The sequence below is a fragment of the Sceloporus occidentalis genome, unplaced genomic scaffold (assembly GCF_023333645.1).
Source record: "Sceloporus occidentalis isolate IW3139 unplaced genomic scaffold, rSceOcc1.0.p SCAF_3, whole genome shotgun sequence".
Classification (NCBI taxonomy): Eukaryota; Metazoa; Chordata; class Lepidosauria; order Squamata; family Phrynosomatidae; genus Sceloporus; species Sceloporus occidentalis.
The window spans coordinates 43,669,168-43,687,153 of record NW_028316983.1 but is presented as its reverse complement, the minus strand read 5'-3'; the positions used below and the strand labels follow the sequence as shown (position 1 = coordinate 43,687,153).

At 39.5% G+C, this 17,986-nt stretch overlaps 1 protein-coding gene across 1 annotated transcript in view; it reads left to right on the top strand.

Moving 5' to 3' along the window:
- LMOD1 (leiomodin 1) overlaps positions 1–17,700 on the top strand; it is a 33,466-nt gene extending 15,766 nt beyond the window's left edge. Inside the window, exons 2-3 of the mRNA XM_089514232.1 lie at positions 11,333–12,850; positions 14,955–17,700. Of these exons, the coding sequence (XP_089370358.1) occupies positions 11,333–12,850; positions 14,955–14,981 (1,545 nt within the window). The 3' untranslated portion in view covers positions 14,982–17,700. The remainder of the gene's footprint in view (positions 1–11,332; positions 12,851–14,954) is intronic.
- Positions 17,701–17,986: the final 286 nt, after the last annotated feature.

The following is a 17,986-nucleotide window of genomic DNA, read 5'->3' as shown; positions in this document are numbered from 1 at the left end:
AAAAAAATGTATGTATCATGTTTAGGGAAACGTCAGGATTTGCAGAAATACCTTTTTTAAATAAATGGAGGAGGTTGATTTCCAATCTCCCATAGCTCAATTATTCTGAGTATCATTTAGGAAAGAATAATGGAATGAGAAGGTATGACTCACTAGAAAAGACAATAATGCTGGGAAAGGTGAAGGGCAATAGAAAGAGAGGAAGACTGCATACCAAATGGTTACACACAATCAAGGAGGCCACGGATCTGAGCCTGTAAGACGTGGGCAGAGTGAGGACAGGGGGCTTGGTGGTTTCTCCTTTATGGGGTCACCATGAGCTGAAGTCAATTCATAGCCAGTTAACAACAATGGAAAATCAGGGAGAGGAGATGGAATGGAGTATCTGAGGTAGAGCATAACTATTAGGTTACAACTCAAGGCAGAAACAGTCCTTAATAGAAAGTAAGGACGTGCTGCAACATTTCATTGGAGATCTGCTTTTCTATCTTCCTTTTTGCAAACAATGTTTGATTAGGAGTAGGGACAGAATTGCCCTTTACTTTGGGAAATAGCAACATTTACATTCTCTCTTCCTTGATGAAATTCAGACAAATATCCAAGGAGTACCAGAAGACTGATGTTCTGATGTTCATGTCTTCTTACTTTGTGATTCAGGGTCAGAAAGAGGAATAGAATCTAACAGCTTCAGTGGCATCTCTGGCAGATGTTGAAGTGACAATCAACATAGATTTGGCATTGCCAGAGTCACACTATGTCTCGCCAGAAATTTCAAAGTAATGAGTCAGATGCAGCCTGGGAATCGCCTTCTGGGGGAAAAGAGTCCATAAAAGGAAACTTCTCTAAGAAACAGTAGAGTTAGGACTAATACTTTCAGAGTGATAGCAACAGCATATAGATCTTGGAGGACAGGGTCTATGTAGGGTCTATCAAGCTTGGATTAACTACTTTACCAACAGGTCAAGGGTGTGAACCTTTAGCCCTGGAGCTGAATCTAGCCTTCCTGAGGCCCCAGTCAGCCCTCTGGGTTCTCAAAATAGTCTCTGTAATATCATCATTTAGTGGTTTCTCAGATTCTGCATGGCTTTTGTTTCTATCCTAGAAGACCAACGTGCCTCATCTCTTAGTTATTGGCACAATTGGCTTTACAGACTGCCCTTCACATTTGTGGCTTTGACTTTTACGGATTTGATTCTTTGCAGATTTGACTAATACATCATTTCTAGGAATCTCTAGCTCAAGCCTGTTGGATGCTGACCACAGAATCAAGCTGATTCCAAGAGAAAACACTTCTCTGGGCATTTGTAGGTCCTCCAGCATGATTCCATGGTTAACCTCTGCTGGATGTCGACCATAGAGTTGTGCTGGAGGACCTAGAGATTCTGAGAGAAGTGTTCTCTCAGATCTAAAAAACAGCAGTTTTTTATTTTCTGTTTTTCAACTTTCACTGGGGTCTTGCACCCCTAATCCCAGCGAATGTGGAGGGCCCACTGTATACTAAAATGTGCTGGCATTTTTGGTCCCACTTTTTTTGCTTTTGATCCCACCCATGACTAAAATATGGCCTCCCCAAGAATCCCTCTGAAATTGAATTCAGCCCTTGGGCGGGACAGGGAAGAATGTAATAGGTAGGTTCATATGGGGAGATCCAGGCATCTGATAAGGTGGACTAGAGTTCACAAAAGCTTATGCTAGAATGTCAGTCTCAAAGGTGCCGCAGGATCCCTTTATATTCCTTGGAAAGGAGTTCATGACAGTTGGCATTGCCATCAAGAATGAACTCAACAGACTCACCTGTTGAGCTTCAGATACCCCAAATTCCCAAAGAGAAGCTTCTTCAGATTTTCATAAGGCACATGCGACAAGTGTGAAATGGTACCCCAGACATCCAAGGCCCAAATAATGTTTTAAGCCTTCACTGCAAAAGTTTAGAGATCAAAAGAAGCACATCTTTGATTAGAGCCCCAAATCTAACTGGTAACCAATGCAGGTTTCTGAGGACAGGTATGACATTATCCCTAAAATCACCCTGATGATCAAATGTTTTCCAAAAGCAGTTCTACCTACATATTATTTACCTGTTACATAATTTCAAAATATATTCCTTATTTTTCATTTCAAAATGTTTGGGGCAGCTTAAATAAAAGCTAAAAACAAACTTAAAATCCATATCACATGCACTTTTAGTTGCTTTTCAAATGTACTTCCATGTTCTCTTCTCCAAGAACTGTCAGTCATTCATTCACAGAAGATTCAGTGTCACTCTTGATGTTTGGCTAAAGTGTACAGCTCAATGGGCAAAAGATGCCTGGCAGCTAGGATCCTGATGTCCTGCATAATTTGTGGTTCACTGGCCTGTATAACTGCTGAGGGCTAGATAGCCCTCTCATCTACTGTAGGAATACTTTCACCTCAGACAGTAAAGTTCCAGCAGCAGCAAAAATTGCCAATTTACTCGTCCCACCGCATTATACTTTGCCCAGACACACTTGCTTTGTGCAGTTCTCCAAAGCACACTGTTTCCTAAATGCCTGGCTCTGGGGGATCCTCAAAGAAAGACAGTTGGGAAACAACTGGTTCTATGCACAGAGCCATATAAAGGCTGACAGTGTACCAGAAAGCAGCAAGTGGTGCAAAGGGGAAAGCAGCAGCACTTTCTTCTTGTTGTAGGCACAAGAAAGCTTGGGACATCCACCCCCCCACCCCCCAAATACTGCTACAGAATGCAAAGTTTAGGACCCAGACAACCCACAAGGGTAGCTTTAAATTGGTTGATGTAGAGATTTGGAAAGAAACCCAATCTAATCCTGATACATCCTTAATACAGGATATATCAGCACTTAAGGTATTACCTTGATCCAGTATTAAAAAAGCCATGGCATTAGATACTGGAGTGAACTGATACAAATGGTCATTTTTATTGTTTAACAAACTGCAGTTTTCCAAATTTAATTTACAAAACCTATGAAATAAGTGCAAAAAAGGATCTATTAATAATTGTAAAAACAAAGTATCATAAGAGATTGTCACCCAACTCCCATTTTATCTGCTGGTCCAACTCAGAGGGTTCCTAGTTCAGGACTATCCCAGGCCCTGATGCCATAGGCTCTGATGATGTCACTGAGCACAATACACTAAGCATTCATTACAGTTGCAAAGAGTATGCCATTCTGTAAAAAAGCAACAACACCAAGGGTAGGTTCCTGTTGGCTAGTCCCAACTAGAGAAGAACTATTTAATCAGTTGTTGAATAGTGAGTCATTACATAGGTGCATCCAATTGATCCAATGGCTCTGCTATAGTTGGGACTAATAGTTGGGACTAATAATATAGGCACGCTTTTCAAGACAGAACTCTTGACCTCAGATTATGAGAACCGATGAGACTGGCCAGGCCCTGAGACCTGAAAACCCTAATCAGTTCCCAAGAACTTTAAAGCTGCCGTTTTTATGTGGCCGCCATCAAGCACAGTTGCAAACTGGATTTCACCACGTGTAGCTGGCATGGTCCACTGAATTGATTTATAGTGGCAAAGAAAGACTGGCCCAGTGTAATAGCTGGTATCTGTCTCAGGTTCAGGTACTCTGTTACTATTTTTACTATATTCATTGCATGCAAAATTGTGATCATGGAATGAACAAGCTCTATCAACAGTGGTAAAGGCAGATTCAGAGAGTAGACAAAGAACAAGCCAGTTCTGCATAGTGTGAAATGACAAATGCATTTGATCATTTCCTCATTTTTTTTCTTGGCCAACAGTGTCTCTCCATTATTTAGCCATATTTCTTTTTCACACTGTCTGAATGTTTTGCAGGATATATGTAACAATATCAGTTGACACTTCAGGAACTGTTGGCACCTTTGAATTAAGAGATGCAGCTGGCAATATATAGTAAGATGTTGCTAATTGCATAATCGTTCTGCAGTTTGACATCAACTGCCCTACAGTCTGAAAGGGAAAGAAGCACAATTTATTTATGCATTGATCTGGTATGATTTGTGTGCCATCTTTTTCCCAGAACTGGAATCCAAAATTTGGAATTGCTTGTCTAGTGGAATAGATTTTTTTTACTTGTGCAAAGCTACTACTATGGTCAGTATTATGTATAGTCACATTAATCAACACAGCTTTTTCCAAAAATACTGCAGAATACTTTAAAGTCTCAAGTTGAGTCTCAAGTCTGGGAGGCACCATTAACGGGGGGGGGGGGGGGGAGGAGAGAATGGGATGGAGTTTCAATAACTAGAAAATCAAAAAGATGTGCACAAATTTAGGTAAAAATAATTAAATTATCATAGGCAAATTATCAAGCTGGCATTTTAGAAAATGAAGTCTACTAAGCAGCCTGCCTCCACTATTCATAAGAAGAACCTTCTAAAGCTTATTATTTATTTATGTACTTACCTACTTTATTTATATGTTGTCTTTCTCCCAGGATAGAACCCAAGGTAGCTTCCAGAACAAATTAAAGATCTTTGCAGGAAACAGTTTTTTCTTTATAAAAGATATTATTTCTGTGCAAAAATATGATTTTCTCCTGAGAAAATGCTGTTTCCTCAGCAGAAAATACTGTTTTCTTTGCAAAAAAAAAAAATATCCAAATTTTGCACAGAGTGAGTCCTGAAATTTAAAGATTATTGTCAGTCTAGGGAGATTATCAGATGGGGGGGGGGGTAAACTGGGAGTAAAAGGCATGCTCCCGGCCTAATCATGTGATTACGCTGAAGATTTTCAGATACATTGTGCTTATCCAGGATTTATCTCCAGATCCAGGAATGCTCCTGAAACTAAACCATTCCTAGGACTTCCCCATGAATGGTTTGTTGCTAGAACATTCCTGGATCTTCACAGGATAGGTCTTGGATGAGTGCGACATTGTTTGAAAACCTTCAGCGTGATGCACGATTCTGTTGGGAGTATGCCTTATACTTCCAGCTTTCCCCCCTATCTGATAACCTAGGATTCTTTTCATCAGGGTTTCTTGATACTCAAAAATTTTGCTACTTGACCATTACCCCTAGTGATGCAAATACTCAACTATGTATTTATGCTTACTTAAGCTAAGCATAATGAAGGGAGGGGCTGATGGGGAAAAATACAGAAATTAGTAAAGCACAAAGCAGTTACAGTGATGAAAGACACTGAAGAGTGTTTCCAAATGGTGAACTCCTCTTGCTAGCATTCAGTACGTATTATAGAACTATTCCATAATTTTCCCTTTAATGGCTTATCCTTGGTGAGGGAAAGTATTGAAGAAATGTGGGGGGGAAACAGGAAAGGATTATGCACCTGGTAGATAGTAACATCTGAAATGCCTACAAAATTCAGTGAATCAGGCAAGTTGTTTATGTAATTAAAAAAAACTTTAATTTACTCTGGAATAGCTCAGTACCAACTCCTTGTATCTGTGTCTGTACCAGTTTACATAAAAAAAACCTGCCAATGTTGCTTTGCTCTTAGGAATCATGTTCACACATGTAATTTTTGTTACTGATTATTTGCAAAGCCTCTTAGAGAGCAGAGGTTCTGTTTATTATGTTTTGGCTGTTAACAGTGCCTGAATCAAAGTTTACACATTATTTGTTGAACACCTCCTAGGTTTTGCAGTTGAGTTATGGTAATTAAATCTGTTGATACCTGTTGAATTGCACTTGTGCGCAATGACCCCAGGCAGAAATTCTGGCAGCCAGGTACACTAGAGAAAGGACCAAAAAGAGATCATTAGTATCTCAATGCCCAAATTCCAAAGCAGAAAGTTCCCAAGTCTCCTTTTCCTTTTAAGGAAACATCTGAGTGGGGCTGAGGACAGCAATTGCCAGTGAGCACCAGCAATACTCATTTTAGTATGTTTAGACAAACTAGCGGCGTTTTAGTTTGTCAAAACAATTGTGATTAATTGGCACAAGCAACCAGGCTGTTTCTTTTTAAAGAAAGGTCAGGGGCAGAGCATCAAAAACCTGTGCCAATGCTGCAAGGCATGGGGACTTGGGGGACATTTTGTGTACTAGTGGAATGGTAACAGAAGGGTATTAGTGGCACAGCAAGTCCAGACCTAGAGGGGCTTCCCGAATCTTGAAGACAGGGGTGCAGCTCTGCAGATATTAAAAACTATTGTTCCCATCCAGACACTGATGAAGTTACTTCTTTGTTTACCTACTCCAAGAAGTTGCCATCCAAATAATTACTTCTTCAAACTCTGTCATCCCTCCCATTGGCCAGGTTGGCTGTGGTTGATATAAATTTAAGTTCATTAGCATCTGGAAGGCCACAGGGGTTTGGATCTCTGCTTTAGGAGTTGCCAGATGCAAAGCGAAATGACTGTTTCTCCTGAATCTTTAATATCTGTATAAAAGAAGCTGAAGAAGAGCAACACAGCAAAGCTGTGTAGAAGAGGGATGATCAGCATCAGTTGTTCACAGGGATCATTCAGAGTTTTCGGCAATTCAACTTTCTCTTGCTCCAGTAAGGTACCTGTAGCAAAGCTGGCATAATTGCATCCCAGCAATAGGATGTTGAATGTTATGGAGTGCAAGTTTATTTTATCATACTGGTAAGTGGAAGTGCAAGTGTGTTTCCTTAATGGAGTGTTCACTTTTGAGCCACCCCTAAACAGAATTTGTGTCTTTCACAGAAGGATGCTGGATAGGAATTAGCAGATGACAAGTGTTATAATAGCTCCAAGACCTTTCTCTTCCAGTAGCATTTGGATTGATCTCTCTCTTCTGCGGTTGTTTTACTCTGTAGTTTGGGTGTTATCATTATTTCCACCATAAATTTTATTGTTCGGTTATTTTAATGTTGTGAACTGCTTTGAATTATTTGAAAAAAGTGCGATAAAAATTGATTTCACCTTGCGAAATCAAGGCAGATTACAAAGCAAAGGGAGCAAAATACAAAGTACACCCCCATACCAATTACATCACAGCAAATATAATACAATAAATGAATGATACAAGAAGTCAAAAATACATAGAAAAGTACAAAGCAGAAAAAATCCAAAATACATGACATAGCGTAATAATTGAGCATAATAATCTAAATGACAATCCCCAACTCTCTCCTAGCAGCAAAACAACAATCTATTAACAATTACATGTCTAAAACAGTTATCCTCTAGGCTGGTGCAGCCAGGTGTTCCAGGGGCATTGGAGCCGGCATAAAATACTCTGCTGCTCTTGTCCGCATCCTTCTCTGGGCCAATATAGCCAGGTGGTCCGGAGAGGGGGGCCAGGAACCAGCATTTTAAAGGTGCTGCTCTCCGAGGGCGTCTCCCAATTAGATGCCTCAGGTCCACTGGGCTTCAGGTGGTCTTTTTTTAAAAAAAAGATTGTAAACATTTTTGTTTTGGAAGTCACATTGGATCCTGCCCTTCGCTCTTCTCTTCCTCTCACAGCTGGAGCCAGAAGGTCTTTCTCCACTGGGGCTGCCTTGGCATTGTTTTGGGAAGGAAGGACAGACTTTATACCTTCACCACTCTCTCTCACACACAGCTGGAGCCAGAAGGTCTTTCTCCACTGGCTCCGCCTTCTGATCAAGTTACTAAAATTGTTAAAGATACAGCTCAGTTGAGATCAATTTTCCCTCAAGGCAACCCTTTCTGAAAGATTGCCTCCAGAATCTTTTGAAGAGAACAAAACTCTGAACTGTATATTCAGACTGTATATTTATTAAATATTGGTTTTGGCCAATAGACCACCATTTGGTTACCTGTGTGCATAAGAAGACACTTATTTCAGCAGATATAGCTCTTCATTCTGAGGAGCAAGCTGTGCCTATCAAACCAACTGCACATTTCTACATATAGAAATATAACAGGACTGCTTTCCATCTGAACTTGCCATTTCTACAAAATTATTTATCTGTTTGGTCAAGCATAGCTTTTCCCCACCACTGTCCTTGAGTAGCAAAGCAAACTGGGAGGGAAGTAATTACTTCTGTAAAGCATTTCAGCTGAATAGCTTTATATGTTAAATGTGTAATTGGCAGTCACATGCACGTATGATTGCAAGTTAAAGTGTCTAAGTGTTTTCCATAGTTTTGGCTAAATAGCATAAACAAGTAGGCTTCCCAGGTCCTAGGGCCTCCCTCCTCTCAATTCTCCAGTCTTCAGGGTAAGGAGGAAAAAGCTCCTGTAGACTCTTTTCTGTTCCAAGTATAGTCTGGAAAACATAACCCCCTTATGCCCTTAAAACGGTGCTTGTAAAGATGTTAAAATATTTCTGGGGGAACTATGTTTTTCTGTTCAGTGTAGACCTTGGAAATATTTTCTGATTTGTTAGATGTGAAACAGGAAAATTCCTTCTTCTATTCAACCATTAAAAGGACAGGAGCCCTGTCCCTTATTTTACCTGGCAACCCTACACATTCCAGAGTACATGTTCATACAGTTTCTCGCATACTAGTGTTCTACACACTTGATGACAGTCAGGAAATAATTAGGAACTTTTTTCACTGTGCAGTTCCTTTCCTTTCTCTCTATCTGCTTCTATTTCCAGACACACCACACTCTGTGGAATAGGTGGTCATGAAATATTTGGAATTATGCCTCTTGTTTTAATTTAAAAGCTGTTTTCCAGAAAAGCCTGAATCCAGAATTTGCAATCTAAATTGCACATTAAAAATTATTTTATCAAAGAGAGTGAGAAAGTGATGTTTCTCCCTCCCCCCCCCCCCTTGCCCCCAATTGACTTAGTGCACTGCCTTTATAATCAAGCATGAAATAATGCCCTGCCTGGCACAGTTGAATGTGGTTTTCCCTCATCATTTTGTTTGCATTCCTGACTAGGAAGAACAGCATTAGACAGTTAGGACTCAATTGATCCCAGTAATCTCTTAACTAAATACAGAGATATTTGCTTTCCTCAAATGGAGCCTCTTTATTTCCATGCGTAAACAAATATTTAAGGCAAAGACATTTCATCTCATGCTAGATCCCCACCCAACACACACATTATCTTAGAGCAAAGCCCTGTAAGAAGTTGCTTTATGTGGGGGAAAGCTGGGGCATAACATGAATGAATAAATAAGAAATAACATTTAATTTTAAAACAAATTATGGTTATTTTTGAGAGGCATTCGTTTTCCACACTTTAGGTCTTGATGTTATCAAGCAGGCATTGTGTAACAAGTTGAATAAGTTGGATACTGTCTTTCTGTTCCATCTAATCTCCATGAACCAGGGTTGTGGGCAGCCTTGTGCAGCCCCTATACAACTAGGGAAATGAACTGGGTGATGTTTTGTATAAATCTACATTAATTAAAATTAATTTCTTGAATTATCCCAGTATCGTGTACCTGATAAGCATATTTCTTCTGCTTTCTTGAATTTTTTATTTCATTCTAAAATTTAAGTGCTCACCATCCAGAACCAGATGAAAAAAATTGGATCTGGAATTTAAAAAACAACTGAGACCATTAGTTTGTGTTGAGTTCCAGAATTAAATGGGTCTCATAATCATTCCCCACAAAAATCCATTTGTCAGCATCTTTCTTCATTTCAGCAGTACAACTAGAACAGAGATGATTACACTAATGCCCTCATACACCTTCTAAGCCTTGGAAGTTGCTTTCAAAACAAAGACTGAACTTAATTTAAACAAAAATGAATTTCTGCTTATCCCACGCTATCTTCATTTCATTAGGTTAGTTTATATGGAAAAAATCATTTTGTTCTTGCTGCCATTAAACAACTGTAAGCCTGAAAGACTTGCCCATCTATTGCCAATAAACCTAGAAACCTAGTAGTAGATCCAAAGCTACCTTCAGCTCATCCTTTTGCTGGAGACATAGGACCTTATCACACTAACAGAATCTCACTAAGAAATGGGATTTAAAGTAGATTTAAAGTAGATAAAACCCACGAATAAGGGAAGTTCCAAAAGTAAAAAGGTGTCATTTTTGTCCCCTTTACATTAATACTAATGTATTATTATTAATGCATTTTATCATTATTGTTTTAATGTTGTTGTTGTTTTGTTTCTTTTATGCTGGTCTTTGACCATAATAAAGTATATTCTAGTCTAATTCTTTACATTCGCTTTATTTTCACGTTATTTCAGGTTTGCAGAAACGTTGTGTGATAAACCTCCCACATTTGCAGTTTTTTTCTACTTTAAATCTACTTTAAATCCCATTTCTGAGTTAGTGTGATAAGGTTCACAGACATATGGAGTGCTTAGAAGTGTCCAGAAACCCAGGCCCCTCCCTACCTTTTGCAGAAAACATAGGAATTTTCAGATTAAAGTTGAAATATGTAATGTTAATACCCTTTATAGCATGAAAGTCACTTTATTACTGTAAGATCATAAAATGCATTGTATTTAACTTGTCGTGTCACAAAATTATCAAGTTTGATATGTTAAAATTTAAAGTTTATTCAGAATATAATTACAAATGGAACTTACTCTTTAAAACTGTTATTTTTTTTTCTTACAAATAGAGCTAAAGGGTCCTGAACTGTAAGGAACACTTGAATTGCTTTTGAGAGTTTGAGGGGCAGGCAAAACACAAGCAAACAGATGTTAAAAACAGAACAAACTGTCAACACAAGTAAAACAGAGGAAATGATTTTGTATCCACTAGTGCTCCCTAATGTCAAGCAGACATATAATTTCCATTAAAAGGACTGAGAAAGGAAAGCAAGACTAGGAATTGTAATTATCTGCAAAGCCTTTACATCAAACTCTTCCTCTTACTTGGTTTTTAGAAATGATTTGGGGGCAGTGTATTTGTGAACACTTTGTCTTAAACATTTTATTTGTCATTCTAAGAGAAAATATTTCATAAACCAATTTTTCCATTTTCCAGAAGGAGGAGAAGGCATCAGGGAAGGGGCAGAACAGGAAAAACTTTATTCCAAAATTTCCTCCCCGATTTTCTCCCCCAGACCTTTATATCTCTAGAAGCACCATCTTTATTTTCAGTTATTGTCTCTGGGCCTGCATGGGATTCAGAAAACTTTTGGGGAAAACTGTGATGAATGTCACTCTATCTTTGTGGTACAGCTTAGCCAATTTTGCCTGTGTAAAAAAATTTTTGTTTAATAAGGGAAATATTTTTAAGTGATGATTTTTAACCTTTTCCCTTCTGTAGGTTGCAGGGTCCCAGATTTCTGTCCTGACTTACAATGCCACTTGCATTTTCATTTTGTATTTGTTTTGGATATGATTATAATCAGATGAAAACTGTAACCACCTTTTCATTAATTATTGTCATTCTGCTTTGGTGAATATGAGGAATCTAAAATTATTCAAGAATAAACTGAGTTTGTTTCATTTTCACTGAGCTCTGATTCTAACAATCTTTTTTTCTCCTTCATATGTTTCCTCCCAGGAAGAGAAGGCAATAGAGAAGAAAAAAGAGAAAAAGTTTCTTGAAGAAAAACAGAAGGAAACTCATAGTAGAGATCTGAAAAAACCCAGAGCTTCTGATTTAGGAAAGGAAGATAAAAAGGAAGAAAGTGGCGGGAAAGCAAATCAGAAAGGGAAAGATGAGCCAGATAGCATTAAGAAAACTGGGCAAATCAAAGAGGACAAGACTTCCAAGAATGAAAGGATGGTCTCAAGGGAGAAAGACAAAGCTTCAACAGTCGATAAAAAAACAACAGCTAAAGTGAGAGAGGAAGAAAAGAATAAACCAAAGGACAAAGGAAAAGAAGAGAAGGAAGCTGAATTGAAAGGCAGGTTTGAGAAGGATAGAAAGAGTGGAGACAAAAAAGACTCTGAAAAAACAGATGAGAAAAGTCTTGCATTAAAGCAAGGTTTGGACAGAAAGAGAGAAGATAAAAAAGAACTAGGAAAAAAAGAAGAAAAAGGTTCAGCTTTAAAGCAAGGTTCTAAAGATGGCAGTGGGGAGAAATCATCAAGAGACAGCAGGGAGGCTTCAGAGGGGAAAGCCTCAGTGTCAGAGGAAGAGAAGACAATAAAGGAGACTGCAGACAGCAGCCCTTCAAAAGCTGTAAACAATTCTTCCAACCAGAACAAGGAAGATGAGGCCACCAGCATCTTTGATGAACCATTAGAAAAAGTGAAGAACAATGACCCAGAGATGGTAGAAGTTAATGTCAATAACTCTGACTGCATCACCAATGAGATCCTGGTGCGCTTTGCTGAAGCCTTGGAGTTCAATACTGTGGTCAAGGTCTTTGCGCTGGCCAATACACGTGCTGATGATCATGTTGCTTTTGCCATTGCCATCATGCTGAAGGCAAACAAGACACTGACCAGCATAAATCTAGATTCTAATCACATCACAGGCAAAGGAATCCTGGCCATCTTCCGTGCACTCTTGCAGAACAACACCTTGACAGAGCTGCGCTTTCACAACCAGAGACATATCTGTGGAGGGAAGACTGAGATGGAGATAGCCAAGTTGCTGAAGGAGAACACCACCCTGCTGAAACTGGGTTACCACTTTGAGTTAGCTGGGCCCCGCATGACTGTCACCAACCTGCTGAGCAGGAACATGGACAAACAGAGACAGAAACGCCTGCAGGAGCAGAAACAGGCTCAAGGAAAGGGGGAGAAGAAAGACTTGCTTGAGGTGCCCAAGCCAGGAGGCCTACCAGCTGGCTCACCTAAGGTTTCTCCAAAACCTTCCCCAAAAACCTCCCCTTGGTCTTCCCCTAAAGCTTCCCCTAAAGCTCCTCCTAAGAAAGATGGCACCTCAAATGTGCCTCCTCCACCCCCGCCTCCTTTGGCCCCTCCTCTGATCAATGAAAACCTACGGTTGTCCCTCTCCCCAGCCACTCAGAGGAAGATGGTGGAGAAGGCTCTTCCTCCCCAAGAAAAGAACTCCAGAGATCAGCTTCTGGCTGCTATTCGCTCCAGTAACCTCAAACAGCTGAAGAAGGCAAGTAAAGGGCAAGTTTGAACGCAGCACAGGGGTGAATCTCTTGGAGCATGTTGCTAGTTTCTTAAAATTAGTTCTTCCTTTGATAGTGCCAGGCTAGCATTAATGCCAATGCATATGCTGAAAGGAATATTTTCCCATCACTTATGTGGCAAAGTGATATGACTTTGGGGTGTTGCAAAGGTCTACCTGCTAGTAGTGTTCCAGGACCAAAATGGCTATCTTTCACACCTAAATATTATTAATGATCTATTAACAATGTTTAAAACAGAGTTCCCGGGGGTTCTCATAAGAAGAAATAAAACAACCTTAAATCCAATAATATTAAAACAAATAACAATGAAAGTATACAACAACATATAAAGACAGTGCACAGACTTTAAAAAATTTCAAAGCTAGGTCAGAATAAAGACCTGAGAAAATTAAGGTCTTTGGTGCTATAATGACAACAAAACAAAAGTCGAGCAAATATCTCTGGAAGTCAGTTCAGATAACTGGATTACCAGTTTCACAGTGGGAGCTGATTTTATGAGAATTTAAAAGATAAGGGAGGGAAAGAAGTAAGAACCAGAATTAGGCAAGAAATACATCCCAGAATTGGTAACTAATCCTTTCCTCCATTACATGCACAGACATCCGAATGCTATTTGGTGCACAACACATCTCTCTTGTAGTGAGAGAATCTATATAAAATATGTACACAGTCATCATATGTGAGAGACACATATGTCTGTTTTTTGACAGGTAATATAAATTGGAAAGCCTGATCAGCTGTCCAATATGTGAACTCACAGCAAAGCAGATTATTTATTTTACTTACTTCATTTCTGTGCTGCCTTTCTCCCAACAAGGGACCCAAGACAGCTCACAAGAGAACATTATTAAAACATGACAACAAAAATTGAATTGCCCATCTTTTCAGTACAGTACACAGCATGCTTTATACCCATTGTCTCCTGTGTAGAGAATTTTAAAGGGACCATTGGCTTAATTCACATATCACACCAAACCAAAGGAAGCTTGACTTTGGTTTGACTGGTGTCTGAATTAACATGTGTCCAGGGAAGCCAGTATTGGCAACCACAGTACATTTTAATAATAATAATAATAATAATAATAATAATAATAATATGTTTTATTTTTATACCGCTTTTCCGAGGTGATCAAAGCGGTTCACAGAATCAATAAAAATTAACACATTATAAAAACAACATTTTTAAACTATGATTTGTGAAAACTGTTATTCTGAGTGATATCTGGATTGATAAATGATAGTTACAGCCATAGATCTGCTTCCAGAGACTTCAGTGTCATGGAAATGAGTGCAGTTTTAGACATGTACACTGACAATACAGGAGACAAAATAGGCTTTGTAGCTGAAACCATGGTTTGGGTCTAAACTACAGCTAGTTGAAATCATTATTTGGTGTGACATCTCAGTTAAAGCAGTGTCGAAAATATATATTTCAAAATTATTTGACATTATTTTATCTATTTGCCCACTCCTATGTATGTGGAAAATGCATAGGAAAATACATTTTATCTGTTTTGTCCATGATATGCAATATATCATTTTGTTTCTGAAAACATTTCTCAGCCTAGTCTAGGTCCTGTTCCCAACTTCTAAAGCCCTAAATGGCTTGGAATGAGATATTATACATACAAAAAATCATACAAAAAAGATTACCTATGTCTATATAAACTTACCTAGTAGTTAAGATCATACTTGAAGGCTCTTCTTCAAGCGATTCCAACTTTGGAGAGAAGTGTCAATTCAAGACAGGGCCTTTTACATTGTTGTACTTTGTCTCTGAAATGCACCGTCATATATACTAGAGAGAAAGATTTTAATGTCCAAGACAAATCCTTTTCAAAACAAAGTTTCAAAACAGTAAATACATTCTTTGGTAATGAAACAGCAGCTGTGATGAAAGGAAGGAAGCAGCATCAGAGTTCTGGAGGTGCAGAGGAGCAATTTTACCTGTTCTCCTATCATCCATGGCCCTGATGAAAGCTGCCTTCCTGGGACTTATCTTTGGATCACTAGGAGTTTTCATTTAGTTTTAGATCTTGTACTAACAACCACACTTTTTTTTTTTGGCAGGTGGAAGTTCCCAAGTTACTGCAATAGGAAAAGGAATTTAGATTCTTGGAAGGATGAAACTACCAAAGCTGAATCACTGTGTTTGTCTCTCGGGTGACTGTTTACATGAGAAGGACTTGGTGGAAGCAGCAGCCTACCCTGCACTAGTCCCAGATGAGCTATTGGGACTGAAATGGATGGATGGATTTGATGAGCTGTCGAGGAGGTGGTGGGTCAGGAAGAAGTAATATTTATTTTAAATGAAACTTTTGGTTCATGGAGAGAGCACCTGCAAAAGCTCTAAATGTTGTGTACCTGGACTCTTTGTCCTATTTTCCTTGCAGGAGTTTAGAAAGCAAAATGACAGATAATGATTTAGTCTTGAAGAAGTCTGTATTAGGGGCATCCCTGCTTATCTTACCAGGCACCAGGTAGCACCATAGCAGTTACTTGTCGCTAGAAATATTCGCAACAACAAATGCTCACCAGAACAGCAGCACCACTGAAAACTGATGAAGCCCTTCTTCAGCACAAGATGACCTCAACAGAAGCACCACTTCATTCTTGCCATTTGCTACTAGATCTGACTGACAGCACCACCATCATTCACTGTGCCTGGGATAGAATAAATTTGGAGGATGGGGGAGGAGTCACTGGGCCAATGCCAATTTTCCAATGTGTCTGTGATCTCAAGGATCCCATTCCTCTGATAGTGCAAACAGACATACCCCATACAGGCTTGAGTTTCTCAGAAGAAATGCAGACAGCATTGTGTGTATCTGTCGTGGGTGGGTGGAGGGCTCCTTGTGGTCCCATGAACCTGTTAGTAAGTCTGTGGGTGGGTAATGGAACTGAATGGAACACAGATTGTATTGTTGATGGTAGGAGCTCCATAGAGCTTGTGCCTCTGATCAAATGAGCAGCACCTTTAAGACTAGTTTTGGAGCCCCTAATGTCAGAAGCCTGATGAGAGGGAAGTGAGTGAGACGTGGATAGGGAAAGGAAAATGGCAAGCAGCAACAATTCAGGTTCAATTCTTCCTCATGCCTCAGATTGCTACTTTCCAAGCAACAGAAGAATGGAACCCATTGATCACAGTGGCTGCTGCCTGGTAAGTTGAGACTGGGGGACTTTTCACAGTCCCTATATAGCTGCCTGTTACATGAATATGTAACAGTCACAAGTGCATAACTCCAAGTTACGCATTCCTAATCATGATACAGGATTCTGGCCTCAGTTCTGACATTTGGGCTACTATAGCTAAGGCAACAATATCCTAATAGTCTAGATAAAATTGACAAGGCAGTCATTTGCTTATAGACACAACATAAGGCTTGTTTTGGGACCAGAAAGTTTCTGTTTCAGTCTCAAAAAAGTAAGTTGATTTAAAGGCCCAAGACATTTGAGACCAATAGGTGAATGTCTTCTAAACCATGGTTGAATTTTTGAATACTTACCTTTTAGGACTGGAACTTCCAGAATTGAATTCTGATAGCAGTAGTCCAAAATAATAATTTGTACAAGCTCGGCTGGTTACAGCCCATGGCATGTGGGCAATGAACATGATATATCTGTCTACCAACCTGTGTGCCAGCTTCACCTCTTTATCATTCCTCTTTCCAAATAAGTGAAGAGCAATTCATACATTACCTTTGTAGCATTGTGGCTCCTCTCTGTCCGGCTCCCATGCTGTATTTGGTAATGCATGAATACGCTGTATCACATGGATAAGCTGGATCACAAGAGTATTTCTTACACTAGAAAATCTGGTGATGGAACACTACTATTGGAAGTGCCCACATAATTCAAAGTGTCCATGTGTTGCAGGAGAATATCAGCATCTTGTTGACTGAGCTTTTTGAGTCAACTATAGAGGAGCAGTTTTGAAATCACAAATAGGCCTCAAGGGGAATGCATGAAGTTGGGCTGAAAGTAGAAGAGTGACTATTTTCAGTCTCAATGCAAGGGAAAAGAGGCTGTTTTCTTTCAAGTTCAGTTCCATCTGCAAATCAGTGCATCTACCCAGGTATGGCCTCTTCATGTAGTGCCCTGCATGAAAATCAAAATGTCGTGCTTAAGTTGGTGACTTGGGCTGTAAAAAGTATATATACATATCTACGTATTCCTGTGCCTATAAGAGTTTAATATATAGATGGATAGAAATATCTAATATAACTCTCAGTGGAGGAAGGTTTATTTTTTTATGAAAGCTGCCCAAGCATGCCTGCACTGAAATAATGCCAAGTGGTGCAGCTGCAAGAGGCTGAAAAGATTCACTTTCTAGTCCGTTTATCTCAGCTATCAAACCAGGAGATGGACTCCAGAGATCCTCTGCAACATGATAGAAAATAGCAAGAATCCATGCCTTAGGAACTGGTAGGTACCATCTTCTCCCAGGTCACCCACATCAATGTCCATCCTTCCATAAAAAACAAACAGGACAGCAGAGCATTGTGGAGATCCTTGTCACGCTCAATCCTTCGTATTTTCTCCACCCATCAAGTAGGCAAACTGCAGGTGAATGGGTTGTCATCAGTGTCCATAAAATGCTAAAAGGAGATGGGGTTTAATCTCTTACCTGAGAATTCATTTAAGAAAATAGCAGGTGTAGGCTGGGGAAGAACCATGCAGGAGACAGATCACTTGAGCAAGAGACTTCAGATGCAAAAGCTGCTGCAGTTTTCTGCTCTGTAACTCATGAATGTAAACCCTCTTTGCATAATGTACAAAATCACCCACACTTTTATTAATAAAGCTCACAAAAGACTGTTGATTGTGAGTAATGGAACATGTTGGGGATGGGGACAGTGAGAGGGAATGAATACTTTTACATCTGCTGTAGCAAATCTAGGCAGAAAGGGGTGGCTTTGTAAGCGTGTCAGCCAAAGGACATTCTATGCACCTGGTATCCCCCATCAGAATCATGTTTCAAATACCCCACAAACTAATTCATAACTCTGGCTCCTTTGCAGGTGGGCAAGTGAGACCAAACAAGGAACCACTGTGCTTAGAGTTGCCCCAGCCACAGAAACCAAGTTTCTTAGCTTCAGGTA